Below are 18,321 nucleotides of genomic sequence, written 5' to 3'. Positions count from 1 at the left end.
GATATACACAAGACAATATGAGGCAGGGAAAGTAGGAGGAAAAATGAGGGAAGGGTTATCAAGTTTGACAAGAAATGTACTTATTACTTATGTTACTGTAAACCTTCTGTACATCACTTTGACAATATAAATAAATAAATAAAATTTGATTTCATAGAAGCACAGAAGAGAATAATTGTCACTAGAGGCTAGAAATCATAGGAGAGAAAGGAGGTGGAGGGAAATTGGACAACACACAGTACAGTTGATAGGAGGAATCAGTTCTAATGTTCTCCTGTACAGTAACATAGCTGTACTTTGTCATTTGCTATAAATTTTATAAAGAACTAGAAGATTTGGTCATTACATGTTGTTTAAATTCATCATATTATCACCCTAACCTCACTAAGTATGTAAAATTATTCTGTCAATTAAAATATTTAAAACCAATTGCTCTAGCCTGGTATGTCTCAAATTGAAAAATGAACCTGAAACACCTGGTAGATCATGTGAAATTGCATATTATTATGAAGCAGGTATGCAGCAAGCTTGAGATTCTGCATAGTAAGGTCCTAGATCACACTTGAATAAGAAGAACCTAGAGTATATGGTAGGTGTGAGGTAAATCAACTCATTGTACAGTTATATTGTAAGTATGCAGAAAGCATAATACAACACAGATGGGTCTATGGCACAGACCTCATACTGATAATGAGGTTTACTATGATATCCATTATTATATATGTATTAGTATTATAATACATTATACTTGAATTTTATAAATCCTCAGAAGTATTAGCAACTAAGCTCAGCTGTAAACATAAGGCACGAATATTGGGATCAGATGGAAGGAAGCAATTTGAACACATTTTATGAGCCAAGAATAAGTATCAAGCTACACAAAAGTTCTGGAACAATTTTGAAAATGGAACAAATCCAAAAGTGCAACTACAGAAGCTGATTTCAGATTTCTCCAGGGAACAGTGGCTATCCAAAAATCTGGCAGGGAGTTTGTGTAGGTAACCCAACTTGGATTCATTTCACCAAGAACAACAGGCTTAACATGGAAATCTGATCTGTTAATAGAGCACCCTGGCAATCACCTAGTACCATGCTCCACAGATATTCCATACAACCTAGTTTGTCTCTGACATTATCTGATTTGTTTTTACTCTGCTTCTCCTTGCTTATAGATGGAAATTTCCAGGTTCTGGGATTTTACTGCAGTAAGCACTTGAGAGATTTTTTTCCAAGTGCAAGGAGTCTCTGTACTGTTTTGATACTCACTTGATTTGTTTCTTTACTTGCCTCTGTTTTGCATACTCTAAAAATCCCAGCCACCCTTGCCTCAGCCCCAGTTATTGCACTGTCTGTCATGCTTAGGGATTGAGTCTAAATGTAAGTTCATCAGAGATGATGCTGGTTTCAAGAAGTAAAAATGTGTTAGTGGCTGGACGCTGGTAGCTCAAACCTGTAATCCTAGAGATCTGAGGATCACTATTCAAAGTCTCCATGAAACTCTTATCTCCAATTAACCATTCAAAAACCAGAAGTGGCACTGTGGCTCTAGTGATAGAGCACTACCCTTGAGCACAAAGAGGCTCAGGGTAGGGCCTAGGCCCTGAGTTCAAGCCCCATAACCAACAAAAAAACTGCACTAGTGATTAGTAAACATACCTCGATGATAATGATGTGTGGGAAGAAACACCCAGGAAAATTACCTACCACATGGATACAAGAATGACACTCTTATGTTCCTGATTCTTTTATGTTCACTTTTTTCCAAAGTAGCGGCTGTCTTGGGAAAGCAGGCAAAAGTTAAGCAAATATGTTTTAAGTTAATATCTTACTCAGCTCAAACTACTAGTATAACATGTCATAGAATAGGTGCCTTAAATAAGAGGAACTGGATTTACAGATCTGGAGCCTGGTGGTCTGAGATGAGGGAGGTAGTGTGGTCATGTTCTGGTCAGGGCTATCACTGGCTTATGGATGCTTGTCTTCTCACTGTTCAACATGAGGAGGGAGAGAAAACAAGCAAGCTCTTTGCTGTCTCATAATGGCATTTAACCCATCATGAGGGCTCTACTTCCCTCAAAGGCCCCACCTATAAACCTCATCATACAGTGTGGTGAGGCTTCAAAACAGGAATCTGGACAGGATACAAACCTTCAGTCGAGAACAATTAGTTGTTATTTCTTTCATTGATGATTTTTGGTGAAGTAGACTTGATTTTACTGAGGGATATCTGAGTGTAATAGTATAGTTAAGCTACAGTTGGGTTACACATACATGTTACAATATATTATTATACCATACAGAAACAGGCACACTTTTACTTTGAAATATCTCACAAATCAGATCCTTGTCTCTAAATAAAAAAGCACAGTACTCCCTAACCAAAGATTTGGAATTACAGATTGTGGGTAAAGAACTGGTTTACAAGATTATTTAAAATCTCCTGCTTAAATTTTATTTCTTAGTAAGTTATTCCATATGAAACAGTAATACTGCTTTCATAAATAAATGATAAAGCAATTAATGTTATTTTAGATTCAATAAGAGAAAAGTTAACATATATTCAGGTTTATACAAAGACATCAGAATGACATGCTCTACATGAATACTAGACTATGAGAGTTGAATTGCTGACATACATTTTCTGGAATATAAATACCTTTCCCCTTAATAATGTCTACATGTTATCATTGTGTAGATAATAACAAAGTGGTTTAGGAAAAAAATCCTTTTATCACCTTCCATTCAAAAATATACTTCATGGCATCAAAATTCATAGAAGGTATAAGTTAGAGTTTTATTTAAGGAATATTGCAAATACTATTTCATTTACTTATTCCAGCTCATAAGTGGAAGCTGATAAAATCCTTAGTGAAATCTTTCGTCAAAGGGATCCAACTTGGGATTCCACAGCTAAGCTTTTTTTAAAGGCTTGCTTATAAATACAGGCAAATTTAGGCCCTCATGATTTCTGTCAGTCGTGGGAGTTGAACTCGGCCTGGGCGCTGTCCCTGTATTCTTCAGCTCAAGGTGAGCACTCTACCACTTAAGCCACAGTCCCACTTCCGGTTTTCTGGTGGTTCATTGGAGATAAGAGTCTCAAGGACTTTCCTGGCTGGGCCGGCTTTGAAACTTGATCCTTAGATCTCAGCCTCCTGAGTAGCTAGGACTACAGGCATGAGCCACCAGCACCCTGCTTGTGATGAATATTAACAATTTTTAATAATTGCTTTTAAAATCCCCCAGTCTGCAGGGTGCCTGTGGTTCATGCCTATAATGCTAGTGACCCAGGAGGCTGAGATCTGAAGATTGTAATTCAAAGCTAGCCCAGGCAGGAAAGTCCATGAGACTCTACTCCAATTAACCTGCAAAAAAACAAATGTAGAGCTATGACTCAAGTGATAGAGCATTAGCCTTTAGTCTGAAAACTCAGGTACATTGCTCAAGCTCTGAAGTTAAGCCCCAGGACCAGCACACACACACAAAATCCCTCAGTCCATTGACAGTAGCTGGATCCATTCATTTGGTCTCAATCCGCAGGCTCAATTAGGGAGGAGGCTAGAAGTGGTTAGAGACTAATGAGACAGAAAATTTCCCAAAGGTGAAAGGTATGGGAACATTCTGATGTATTCTCCTTTCCTGCCAGGTTTACATGATTAACATGTCACTAAAGAACAAAAGAACAGCAGGGAACAAGGGAACAGAGATCCTGTAAATTTTTTTTGTGTGAACATAGCCCATTTTTCACACCATGAAGAAACACTGATCCTTTTCTTATGTGTGCTACTCTTTTGAAGGTGTCCTAGGTAGAAAATCAATTTTCCTGTCTCAATTTAGTGTGCCTATTTAATTAACTTAGTGGCTTAATGGAGACAAACACGATTAAAACAGTTTGAGAAAGCTTTCAAAATCATCATTTATTATATATAATAATATTTCATCAACGATTTCCTGGTAGTAATTATAATGTGTTTAGATTTTGTTTTTCTTATTCCAATGTGTTATTAGTTCTTGAAGGTTATTAGCACAGTAGTCTTGTGATAATCAAAAACTAAATATTCCTATTAGACTCCAATATAAAACATAGTGTTACCTGAGCTGGAATATTGCATTTCATAAGAATGTGTAACTTTTTGTTCTCTTAGCTTATCTGTAGTTCTTTCATTGAACAATAATTCTGCAGTTGTCAATGAATTTAAATCAATGATGAGATTTAAAAATTGACTTTTAGGAAATTACTTTTTATATCTATTTAGCATATTTTAGCTCTACTTTTTTAAGAGTAAGTAGTTGAAATCTGTACATCCCTGAAGGGAAATGGGGAAGAATACTTAGAAACATACATTTTCAATCAAATTAAGCAGAAAAAGAAAACTTTTTTATATTAGGGAGAAAGATAATATAGAATTGTATAATTTATTTATTTTAAAAAGCATTTTAATAGCTGGGAGCAGGTGGCTCATGACTGTAATCCTAGCTACTCAGAAGGCTGAGATCAGAGAATCATGGTTCAAAGCCAGCCTGAGCAGGAAAGTCCATGAGACTCTTATCTCTGAATAACTGAAAACCAGGTAATTAGTAAACTGAAATAGTGCTGTGGCTCAAAGTGGTAGAGCACTAGCCTTGAGCAACAAAATCTCAGGGACAGTGCTTAGGCTTTGAGTTCAAGCCCCTTGATCAACAACAACAACTAAAAGCATTTTAATCTCAGTATTAAAAGTTAAGTTTATTTAGTGTTGTTTAATGTTTTAATTACAAAGTAGTGAGCTTATTCTCATTGTTCTCTAATTTAGTTTTAGTTCTGTAGGTAAATGCATATTTACTCATTATTACCAGCTCTTATTTTCTAGCCATAGCATACTATACAATAATATACTGTAAGTATACTATAGTTTATACCATAATATACTTATTCATTTAACTGTTAATAGAAATTTTGGTTGTGTTCAATTTTTTTTGTATTGTGACTGAAACTACTCTGAACATCTACATAGAAGTCTTTGTGTAACACAGATATTTTACTCATTCTCGGTTCATTCGTAGCAATGGAGTTATGATATACTATCATATTATTTTCAAGGCTTTGACATTTTATAGTCACAACAGAAATACATAAAGATTCCAGTTGTTGCAACATTGGGTATCAACAGACTTTTTTTGCTATAATCATTCACTAGGTGAATGAAAATATCTCATTTTGATTTTATTTTGCATTATCCTACTGACTAATAATGTTGAGCATCTTGTGCTTATTGGCAATTAATACATGTTCTTTTGTTGTGCCACTTGACTTTTTGGCCCATCATTTTATTGGGTTGTTTCTCTTGTTATTGATTTATAGGAACTATTTTTTATTTTTCTTTCCATTTCTTAAGTGTCAATAGAGATTGTGTGTGTGTGTGTGTGTGTGTGTGTGTGTGTGTGTGCGTGTGTGTGTGTGTGTGAATCCTGGGGCTTAAACTCAGGGCCTGGGCACTGTCCCTGAACTTCCTTTGCTTAAGGCTAGTGCTCTACCATTTGAGCCACAGCGCCACTTCCAGCTTTTTCTGTTTATGTGGTACTGAGGAATCAAACCCAGGGCTTCATGCATGCAAGGCAAGCACTCTACCACTGAGCCCCATTCCCAGACCTCAATAAAGTTTTAATAATGTCTTGTTTTTGCATTTCTTTCATGTGGTATGCTTTCTATAATCAGCTGTCTAGTCCAATGTTCCAGAAACTTTCTCCAGTGTTTTCTTTAATTAAATATACATTGGAGAGTGAGAGGGGCAAGCACATGCTGTACTACTAATTTGTATTCTAGTTTCTATATTAAGACCTGTGGTTATTTAGGAATTAATTCAAGTATTATTTCCTTCATGCTTCTTCTAGGAAGAGTTCATCAAACCCTTCTTGTATACTTACTTTCATAATATCATACGTGCATTTACCTCAGAATACTTAATTCTAATTATTTAAATGTTCACATCCCCCACCAAAATATAAGCTTTAAGTCATAATGATAATTCTTATGGATGCCATATGCTTAAAATATGCCTGATAATTTAAGTCATTATCCATTTCATTTTTGATAAATGAATGAATAAATTAATGGTAATTCTTTAAATAAGCACTTCCTAAACTCCGTATTTCATTAAACTCAGTTGAAACTTATGAGGTAGAGATTTTGTTCTTTCCATGTTTAAAAATTATTATTTCCTCTTAAAATCTTAACCACAATCAAGCTATTTAGCTTGTCAATAAAAGGTATCTATGATGTGATACTCCAACTTGTCTTGCCTTATTTTCTGTTCTTCCCTTTCACATATCCAATTCAACAGTTAAACTGACCAACTCATATTTTCTTTATCTATACCCTTAATTTCTTCCTCTTTTCATTCATTCACATTCTCACTTCTACCTAGATATTCTCTCCATCTCACTCTGCCTACACATATTCATCTCAAAAATTACCACTTTTGTGTTCCTTCCTGTGATCTGACCAAATCATGACATAAATGTGCTTCTTTTTTTGCATAATCACAAGCGTCTATTAATCTACTTTAAATAAAAATAAATGGTGTCCTTAGTTTTTCCATCCCTTTTATTTTAATATCTATCTATGGATTTATAGTATGTTTTTGGTATTCATAAACTCTCATTATTCTCTTATTGACACACCCTCCAGATTGTCCTATTTATCATCATGCTTGTAGTTAAGTAAAGTGGATTCTAACTGAGGTCCTATCAGGCTCAAGCCTTTAATTGACACGTTTGTAAAGAGAGCTAGTCCTGCCTGTCTCTGAAGACTCTGGAAATTGATTAACCAATGGATAGGAAATTTGATGCCATATGAGTATAAATTGTTGTCATTGTTGAAATCAGTCTTTGGTTTGAATCCAGGCATTTTTTTTTGTTGTTGGTTATGGGGCTTGAACTCAGTGCTTGGACTCTGTCTAAGAACCTCTTTGTGCTCAAGGCAACCTCTCTACCATTTGAGCCAAGCACCACTTCCAGTTTTGAGTAGTTATTGGACATAAGGGTCTCACAAGGACTTTTCTGCCTGTGATGGCTTCAAACCGGGATCCTCAGATCTCAGCCTCCTGAGTAGCTAGGATTACAGGTGTGAGCCACCAGCACGTGGCAAATCCTGGCATTTCTTAGCCACACAGCTGAAAGCAAACACGTTTGTTTGAAGAGGCATTATGAGGTAGATGTCTTTGACTCCTGAAACTCCCTGTGGCCAAGGCAATCCCTAAACTTGTTCCTCTGTTGCACCATCTGCATTTCACTTTGTGTTTCATTAGATGCTTTTGGATCCTTCTGTGCACTGTCCAACATCTGTTCATACTTCTCCCATGGCAGGCTCTGTACAGCTAATGTTCAATAGCAATGTTGACCTATTTTGCCTGATTTACTCAGGTTTTTGCAGTTGTGAAAACCTGGCCTGAAGGTGGCTGTCACTGTCTTTTACAAAGTCATGGGACACAGATGGCAGGAAGGGAATTTTGAAGCCCAGTTACTTCATATTTTTAGCACTCCAGGAAAATCTGTGACGTTATTGCCAAAGGGGGATGCCCACTCTTCACTGCAAATAGGCCTTCTCCACCTGTGTGAAATTTCCTCCTCTCCACTAGATTCCTCAGGCTTTGCTGCCACATATCCTCCTGTGCATCACAATTACTGTCTCTCAAGCTCTCTAGACAAGTCTGAGACAGTCTGCATCCCTAAATGAAGTTTACTTTCTCAACCTTCTTTCAGCCTTGACAACAACATTTTCCCAATTCAAATCCCAGTTTTGCCATGCTCCTTTTCTAAAGAATTCAACTTAGGTTCAATTCCTCAGCACCACATAAACAGAAAAAAGCCGCAAGTGGTGCTGTGGCTCAAGTGGTAGAGCACTAGCCTTGAGCTGAAGAGCTGAGGGACAGCGCCCAGGCCCAGAGTTCAGGCCCCAGGACCAGCAAAAAAAAAAAAAAAAGAATTCAAGTTATTGAACTCTCCTTGACTCAGTTTATACAATTATAAAGGAGGCTAGTCAAAGTCCCTATTTCATTCATTTTTTTTGGAGAAAAATGAGTTAATTAAATCAAAGTATTCATTTCATCAGGTAATAGATTATAAAAATAGTGCCTAGGTGTCAAATAATCAGTCAATATTTCATTATTTTATACAAACTAAGAAAAATTAAAAGAACCTAGAACAGACACATGTACATGAAATGTATATGGTCTGAAATGTCTAGGTTCTTACTTTGTCTGTTCCCCTTATTGTCCATCCATGTAATCTAAATGTAGATAATCTGTATAGTCTTCAATTTCTTCATTTATAATAATAGTACATTATCATATAGGATAGCATTAAACATGCAAGAATGTTATATATATATAAATATATATATATATAAATATATATATATATATATAAATCAGTGTTATCACAAGTTTTGGTACATAATAAGCATAAAACCAAATTGATCCTTTTTTCAGCTTAGGCTATGGAATTGTTTTCTGTAATGATTTCATTCTGTCCTGCTAGAACACCGTTCAATTGTCCCCACTTATTTCAGGGGGCTGGGTTTAATGGCATATTCATAAAGTCAGGTGGGAAAGCAGGAGAACTATTTTTCATAGGTTTGTGATACTTCTCAGTTCACAGCAAATCAATGCAAGGAAGATAGCTAAGTTTGGGGAAAGGAAACAAATTGGCAGGCTTAATTAATCCCACAGATGAAAGTGCCTTAATTCATTTTCTAAGTATAGCTACCTCACTCTGTGCAGAAACTTTATCTGATAACACATTAAGTCCACCATGTCCTCTGTGGACTAGTCCAAAAGTTGTGGTATATTCTTGTTCTATTTTCTCTTTAGCTTAAATACAAAGAATGGAGAGTTGTGGGTTTTTTGCCTCTGTGTTCAAAGTATTTTGGCTCAAAAATGGCTTTGTGATTTGCATATATATTTGTTTACAATGTCAAATTATAGTATTAATGAAGATATACAAAAAAAGGAGCTCACTGTTATTTTCTGTACTTTTCTGTTTTCTTTTGATAAATAACTCCTATCTCAAAGGAAGAGAATGAAAACTATAACTTAATATGTATAGCCATCAGGAATGAGAAAGGGAAAAAATGAATGTATCAACCTTTACTAGTCCAAGAAAAGGCAAAATACTTATTAGAAAATTTGATATGTAAGGAGGGTTTATTGTTCAAATAAATATATATATCTTGCAACCCACAATCATCTTTTTTTTCTACTCTGGCTTTTTGTTCCAACTTTTTGATGATTAATTGAAGAGTAGAGTCTCTGTGCCTTTGAACCATGAGCCTCAGATCTCAGCTTCTTGAGTAGCTAGAATTATAGGCATGAGCCACTGGTGCCCAGCCTAGATAAATATTCTAAAGCGAGATCAATTTTAATTTAACTTACATAGTGCTTGAGATAATAAGGTCCGCCTTGAACTTTTCACTGTTTTACCAAGAGGTAGGTAATAACTAGCAGATTTGTTTAAGGAGGAAATATGTACTATCTCACCATGTTTGTTCAGAAGATACCTAACATTATTTGATAATCTCATGAGAAAAAAAATAACCACTCAACAAATGTTTTTGTATCATGACAATGGAACATTAAGCACATGAAAGAGCTACTTGATAGGATGAGTGGACTTGGGAGGAGGCTGAGATCTGAGAATCAAAGTTTGAAGCCAGCTTGGGCAGAAAAGTCCATTAGACCCTTATCTCCAATTAACCACCAAAAAGCAGGAAGTAGAGCACTAACCTTACGCAAAATAGTTCAGGGACAGAATCCAGTTCGTGTGTTAACCCCAAGAGTAGTACGTGTACACACACACACACACACACACACACAGCACACACACATACACACACACGCACACACACACACACACACATATCCTGTAATAAAGTTGTACTTGAGTTATATTCTTTGCCTTTTAAGAAGGTCTCTGTGGGGTTTTCAAAAGCAAGATCAGAATCCCTTATGTTAGGATTTCTTTTCTTTGTGTATTATCAGAGAGGAGATAAAATTCCACACAAAAATTTAGTGGTTGGATGAGATATGTAGATTAAAGGTAGTTTTATTTACATGCATGGTGCCTATTCCTGAAATAGGGGTCACAACTTGAAGCTATACAAAGCTCTTAGATGGAATCTCAGCTAGTTCATAGGTGGAGATCAGGAGGATTGTGGTTTGAGGTCAGCCTAAGCAAAAAATTAGCAAGACCCCATCCTAATCAATAAGCTGTGTGTGGTAGCGTGTGCTGTGATTCCAGCTACAAAGGAAGCTGTAAATGTAGCAGGATTGCAGTCTGAGGACTACAGGTAAGAGAATTGCTGTTTGAAGCCAATCTTGGGCAAAACATGAGACCTTATTTGAAAAATAACTAAAGCAACAAAAAGGCTGAGGGTGTGGCTCAAGTGGTAGAACACTTGCCTAACAAACTCATGGCCCTGAATTGAAACCATAGTACTTGACACAATAAAATAAGATGAACTAAATTAAAATATAGTTCTTAGAGCAATGTTTAGTATCTAAAGGGCCTTCAATAAATATTGGTTATTGATAATATTCTTGAGTTGCCAGATTAGGTGCTTACTGTGTGTATTCAATCAAGAGAAATTGCTAACATTACCCAACAAATTGAGGAAGCATTGACATATTGATGTGGGAATCATGCCCAGACTGATCTGGAATATTGGGGCTAACTGTCGAGGACTGGCTATGTGAAATGACTACTGAAGTGATTGCTGAAGCCTCTTGTATATGTTCTTTCTGGTCCATTTGGCTTCGACAACCCAGCATATGCCTAATGGCTCCATTAGTGTATGAGTTAGGAGGGCCTAGGCCAAATTATACATATTCATGACTAGTAAATTGTTCATTTTGGCTCTGGGTAGGAACTAAAAGATTCAGGAGGAAAAAGAATACAGTCTCCCTTCCAGGCAGCCCAGGACATAGAAGTGTTTTAAAAAGGCACTTGGATTTCACAAGAATCATTTTTGTGAAATCTACACAAGTCTACACTACACTGCTATAAAAGCTGTCTATCCCAAAGCATCCTAATGGTCAGAGTAAGCTAATCAAAGTAGAAGGGAGGAAATTGCCTAAGTACAAGCACCTTCTCTCTGTCAGTAACTTATAGGGCCATGGTATTTTTTTTTCTCATTAAGTGCATTTGCCTGGGCTGCTTGCCTACCAGTCTTGTTGCTAATGAAACTCTGCTCTTCATAATACTGAAAGAAATAAGTCTTCATCACTACCCCTTGTATGTGCCACTGGCATGTCAGAAACAATTTCTCAGGAACGAGGTATTTCAAAGCACAACTAGAAATAATTATTTAGTCATCCAGCTCATTGGCCACTAGGTACAATGGGGGAAGAGAGAATGGTACTGACTGCCCATGCTTTCTCCACTGATTCATTATATTTGGAAGGGAATTACATCCTTTATCAGCTGGTGTCAAGATATTCGTTTCCCATTGCATTTGGCCATAATTTTTTTCATGATTTATTTAGTTATGGCTACATGGATTTCTTGTTATTATATGTCTAAAGAGCAGAACATTGTATTTACTTCACTTAGGTTTTTCCTTATAAATTTTCTTTTAAAAAGTATTTTGTTAGCCTATATTAATTATACAAAAGGAAAGTTTCATTGTGACATTTCCATACATGTATATAATGTACATTGATCACATTCACTTGTTCTATTATACTTTTTATGTCTCCTTCACCAACCTACATATCTTTCTAACTTTCTTGCAAATTTTATTTTACTTTATATTTTTCGAAGTATTGGAATTTGAACTCTGGGCTCCATACTTGCTAGGTAGATGCTCTACCACTTCAGTTACCTGAAGTGCACTTTGTATTACATGAATTAAAAAAAATTACTTTTAAGAATTATCTGGCTTAAAAGAAAAGATAAACCTAACTATGGCAGAAAAGGTAAAATTTCAGTTATTATTTGGTGTGATCCTCAGGCATACTGAGAATTTGCAATCTTAATAAAGGCAATGGAAGTTTCTCTTTAAGTCTTTAATCCACTTATTTATCGGGCAGTTGTTTCTTTGAGGATTATGCTCAATTTCTTTAGCCATAAAAGAAATGCAAATCAAAACAACATTGAGATTCCACCTCACCCCAGTTAGAATGGCTATAATCAACAAATCTTAATAACAACAGATGCTGGAGGGGATGTGGCCAGAAGGGAACCCTACTACATTGTTGGTGGGAGTGTAAACTTGTTCAACCATTTTGGAAAGCAGTATGGAGGTTCCTCAAAAGACTCCACATAGAGCTCCCTTATGACCCAGCAATCCCACTTTTGGACATTTACCCAAATGATCACAAAGAAGGCTATACTAAAGCTACCAACATAACTATGTTTATCACAGCATTAATTTACCATAGCTAAAATATGGAACCAACCCAGATGCCCCTCAGTAGATGAATGGATCAAGAAAATGTGGTATATTTATACAATGGAATTCTATGCCTCCATCAGAAAGAATGACATCACCCCATTTGTTAGGAAATGGAAAGACTTAGAAAAAATTATATTAAGTGAAGTAAGCCAGACCCAAAGAAAGATAGGTTCCATGGTTTCCCTTATTTCCAATAACTAGTATAAATCTAGGACAAGCAGAAAAGATCATAAGCTACGTTCATATGATCATATAAGATGATGTTAAGGGAAATGAACCCAAGATAGGGACACAAGTGGTTTTTTCTTTCTTGCTATTGTTTTTAACGTATTTAAAATGTACTATGTGATTTTTTTTGTTTCTCTTGTATGTTCTTCCCCCATAGTAAAACCCCTGTTTTCACTGTGGTGGATGCTGTTGCCCTGCATCTTGTACATTCATTTTCCTAATTTGGGAAGGGGAAGGGAAATAACAAAATACTGAAGTAAGGATACAGGTTGACCCAATGAGATGTATAAGACACTATGTTGAAAACAAACTTTACAACTTGGGGTTGGGGGAGGGAGGAGTTGGGAAGGTGGGGAGGGAAGGGATAGTAGGGGAAAAACAAAGGAGGAGGTATAGGAAATGTACTCATTACCTTACTCATGTAACTGTAACCCCTCTGTACAGTATTTTTACAATAACAACATAAGTAATAAAGGCAATGCAAGTATCTGAGGATCACAAGTATAAGGCCATTTTGAGCTGAATAGTGAGTTTGAGCTCAGCATGGGCTACACAGTGAGATCCTAAAAAAAATAGGGATACAGGTGGACCCATGGCAACAATGAGATGTACAAGACGTTATGTTGAAAAATGAACTTTACAACTTTGGCTGGGGGGGGGGGGGGGGGGGGAGGGCAGGGATGGGAAGGGGAAACAAAGGAGGAGGCAACAATGCTTGATAAGAAATGTACTCATTATCTTGCTCATGTAATTGTAACCCCTCTGTACGGTATTTTCACAATTAAAAAAACTTATTAATAAAAAAATAAAAAATATAAAAAAACCCAAAACACCACAATTGCCAATGATGGGAAGTATCTGAGGCTGAAGGGCAAAAAAGCAGAACCGAGACATAGGGGCATAGAAGTGAAGACTTGCCTTTAACAGGTTCCCTGGTGTTCATGCTGGCATTGAACTAAGGAAGCATTGTCATTGGATACAGAAGAGCATAAATAATTGCAGTGCAGAAGAGAATTTTTTCTGAGTGTTGTGGTTAAATTTTATTAGATGTTGAAGATTTCCTTGACTCTGGTATGGATTTTCAACCAATGAGAAATTTTCAAATTTCCTCTGGTTATTCATGTCATCAACGCATATTGAACACACGTGCGTCATATCAGTGGCAATTGTTTGTCATCCCAAGATCTATAGGAATCACAATGGCTGGGCACAGTAGTATATGCCTGTCATCCCAGCCACAAAAGGAAGCACAAACAGGAGTATCACAGCCAAGCTGGCCAATACATAAAGCGAAAAACTATTTGGAAATAACCAGTATATAAAAAGACTTATTAGAGTAGCTTATTTCAGTTAGATGTTTGACTTATAATATTAGTAAATTTTATTGTTAGTCAAATCAAAAATTGACTGCAATACCAGTGGACATAAGCATTTGTTGGGACCCATATTTTCAGCAACTCTTGTAGGTAGAATGAATAAATATACCTCCACTTTTATGCTACTAATTATCAAATTCCTGTAGAAGCTGGTGTAAAGATATTGAATTCATAGACACGTTTTTTGTGATTTCAATTATATTTTCAGTCAGTTTAGACCACTGGTTAAGTTGTAGGATTAAAATAATATTTCATCATTACCACTATATGCTAAAATGCTTATTTGAATAACAGAATGTTTCGAAAATTGTATTTTCAGTAAACAATACGTGATAATGAAAGATGTTAGTTGCAGAAGCAAAGAAAAATATAAAAACATTATAGATTCTTTGAAGATATGGCTAGTTAAATCTGTGGAGTTTGAAGATATTTTGTACAAGTTCTTTCCAAAAATTATTGGCAAGCCTTCCTTTATATAGTCCTCCACATATCAAAGAACCCACGTATTACGTAACTTTCTTATGGTTTCTCATGCTTTTACCTATGCTCAAAATTCCAATTCAATACCTCCTTCCATCTCAGATTCCAGAGGACAGAGTTAAGGATACTTCTCTGGTAGTTAGCAAACCTGGTGCCAAGATTTCATTTTGTTTTCTAGTCAAGCCTTCTCTAGGTACTACTTGCTTATCCATAAAAGTCATACTAGTATTTGTCCTGCTTATGTCCAAGCCTTGCTTTGATGCTAAAAATAAAGAGCATAAAAGATACTTGAAGATTTTTAAAAATAATGTATTACTAAAAAATAATGTATTACTATTAATAGAGTTAACATATATGACTTCCAAAGAGTATAGACATTGTATATTTTATATTTTATTTCCAGTGCTTTACAGGATTTTAAAATAATTGTATCATCTTTATTTTTATAGTTCTTATTTCTAGATACATATATATAGAGAGAGAAATGTTCACTTATGCACTTTAATATGTGTACTAATATAAATGCATCCCTTATATAACCTATTGGAGCAATTATGCATTGTAACTTAGAGTGTTTCATATTTTATTAAGCTATCATAATAATATATGCAATTTATTATACACTATTTGGGAATAGTGTGTACTTGGGAAGACCCTGTAATCAAACACATTAATATTTGTTTGCAAAACAGTATGAATATTCATACTAAATGGGATATGTAGAAACCTGTAATTAGCCTCAGTTCAGAGCAGGTTTAAATGCCAAACATTCTATGATAAACTCTGGTTTTTAGAGTTAGGGGGATTTTAGAAGTATGGATGAGGGATTTTGAATCTGTACATTTACCAAAGGGCTAAATATTTATGTTTCCTACTAAGTCAGCTTCCCATACTCCTCAGCCTTAGATATCTGTGGTCAAGTCTGTTCCTTTAGTGGATGAGAGCTTCCTTGCTGCCTTTTCTCCATCCTGCGGGTAGCTGCTTCTATTTTTTAAGCTAATTTTCCCATAATTCTACACCATCTACCTGGTGGAACTCTGGCAGCCAGGTATATAAATATATAGATAGATCGATCATATGACATATAAATAGATACATCATCTATATTATCTATAAATCATCTATATCATATAGCATCTATCCATATAGATGGTATATATATATATATATATATTAGCTATATCAAATATATACCATCTATATATGTGATATATATATATATATATATATATCAGATTGTGTGTGTGAGACTCTGTTTCCTTAGAGTTTCTGATTTGTCTAGAGGGACCCAGAGACCCAAGCTGGGCTTATAAATTCATTTTTATTGAAGGATACAAGCCAAGGTAGAACATTAGATTTAATCATCAAGTCATCTTAGGCTTCTTTTAACTAAGTTTGTCAATCTCTTTTTTGCTGACCTTGCTTTGGAGACATACTGCTTAGGTATTATGTATTATACTTTGTACTTTGGAAGTACTTCATTTTTCACTCATGATTATGCCAAGATTATGGGTGTGGATCAGGACCACAGACATAAATTTCCATTTTGGGTCGTGTCATATCTAGGGTACATATTGTCAACATGGCTTATCACTGGCTAAGGTAGTATTCTTTCAGATTTCTACACTAGAAAGTTACTTTTTGGGTATACTTTACTCTTTGGAACAAAATCATTATGGGAAGCCCTCATTTAAATAGTGGAGAGTTAAGGCTTTATGTCCTTGATGATAAAGCAGCCACATAATTTTTTTTGAAAATTATCCTGCTGGAGATATTTATCTTCCCTTAATTATCTTTATTTTTGTCTCAGTATGGGGCCATAGATATATATTTTATAATTTGAATTATAATCCAATACTAATTTATTTTGTTGTTTCAATAGTTATAGCTTTGGAGGATGGCAATTCATTCCATTGATTCCTGTTTCCTTTTGACAGACATATCACTAACATGCATTTGTTTGTTTGATTCAATGCCAATTGAGTCTCAAAAGACCAGAAGTAGTTATTGTATTTGGAAAGGAAGGGAAACATGGTAATTCTTTGCATTCAAAGTATACTATTCAGTCCCCATAATTTGGAGATGGAGATCATACTGTTCAAAACACCTATTTAGTGGTTGTTTCTAACATGAAAAATACAACTTATATGACCATACTTGATTAATAATTAATAAAGAACAGAGTAACTTTTCTAGGCCTAAAAAGACTATAAGAGAAAGTGTTTGTGTTTTGATATCTACATTATTTCCTGGTCATATAAGCCATTTCCTTCTGAACAGGTATATGGTCTTTAGCTCTTAATTCTTATTTGCTTATTTGATGACATTTCCCAACAAAAGAACATTTCTACTCATAAGCTACCATCTACATAGTCTCACAGATATACAAACATTACCTAAACAGATCCTACTAATGGATGACATTACTATCTGTGCCTACAAACTTCATTACATGATTCTGGGAATCATCTTTTGCGTGCCACACATGTATAGTCAGGTTCCAGCTTTTCATATTCTCAGTGGAGATGACAAAGTTGATTTATAATTCTGCTGTTATTTACTCTTATTGTAATTCAGGAGATTCATTTAAATGGTAACCACTTAGAAACTACTTAGAAACAATGTCTTTGTGAGATACTATACATTTTACAAAATGCTTTTTATCTATGTACTGATTCCAGGAGGATTTCAAAACTTTATCAGCTTTCCCGTCTTCTCAGGTTAAATTTGCCATAGGCAATTTTGTCTGCTGCTACATAATTAATTGAACACATAAGTTTTTAACTCATTTCCTAAGCTTTAATATTCACTTTAATATAACACCGACTTTATTTTAACCCATTTAAATTATTTATTCCTAATTCTGTGCAAAATGTATTCAAATATAAAGATTAATTCATTTAATTAACCTTTTGATTAAAAATATGTCTCTAGTACTTATCTACATGGATTTTCTTCAAATAGATTGTGGAGAATTGCAACATAGAAGCTGTATTTCAAGTGCCTACTAATTGTGGACAAATCTAAATGACGGGGGGTTAAAGGAATTAACCTATGTACAATTGAAAGATGTCTTACCAAAAGCTTTGTTGAAGAATAAACTTGAAGCTGAGTTATATCACTGTAACCCTAGTGCTTGGAGGCTGAGGCCAGGAGGCTAATGAGTTTGAGGCCAGTCTAACCTACATAGCATCTTCTAAGCCAGCCTGGGCAACATAGTGAGGTCTTATCCAAAAGAAACAAAGAACCAAAGCAAAGCAAAACAAAAAAAAATAATGTTGATAATATTGTGAAGAGTCACCATTTTCTAGTCCTGTCAAATGGGCTGCCACTTTCTTTTGGTAGTAATGGGTTTGAATTGAGGGCCTTATTCTTGCTTAGGCAGGTGCTCTACCAGTGGGCATATGCCCTTACTCCCCTGAATTTTTGGTTTTGTGGGGGTTTCATTGATTTATTTACTTGTGAGGTGGTTCTTTGCAATTTCCCTCCAGAGCCATCTTTGGACCACAACTTCTTAGCTATACCTTGCATGTAGCTCCCATCACAAGTACACATCACTATTGTCTAGCTTATTGATAGAGATAGGGTCTTGTGAACTTTTGGTATACGCTATACTTGAACTATGATTCCCCCACTCTCAACCTCGGAAATAGCTGGGCTAGTTTCTAAATGTCTATAGGACTCCCGTGTTTATCAAGTAAATGCAAGTGGTTTGGGATGAAGTTAATGTATCCACTTATGAACTTTGATTTTAAGATATTAATATTTATTAACTCAAGTATATTTGTTTGGCTGCTAGCTCCCATTCTG

The 18,321-nt window shown here is 35.5% G+C and overlaps 1 protein-coding gene across 4 annotated transcripts in view; it reads right to left on the bottom strand.

Annotated features, from left to right (window-relative positions):
• The window catches only part of Glra2 (glycine receptor, alpha 2), a 125,976-nt gene that overhangs the window by 47,243 nt on the left and 60,412 nt on the right, over nt 1–18,321 (bottom strand). For 2 of the 4 annotated variants that reach the window (XM_013032140.1, XM_013032141.1), the window contains exon 8: nt 18,154–18,169. The exons of the other annotated variants lie outside the window; for them this stretch is intronic. In XM_013032140.1, coding sequence (XP_012887594.1) covers nt 18,154–18,169 — 16 coding nt within the window. The remainder of the gene's footprint in view (nt 1–18,153; nt 18,170–18,321) is intronic. 4 annotated transcript variants of the gene reach the window in all.

Source organism: Dipodomys ordii, unplaced genomic scaffold (assembly GCF_000151885.1).
Source record: "Dipodomys ordii isolate 6190 unplaced genomic scaffold, Dord_2.0 Scaffold150, whole genome shotgun sequence".
NCBI lineage: Eukaryota > Metazoa > Chordata > Mammalia > Rodentia > Heteromyidae > Dipodomys > Dipodomys ordii.
The sequence above is the reverse complement of the archived record's forward strand: the minus strand, read 5'-3'. Positions and strand labels throughout refer to the sequence as shown.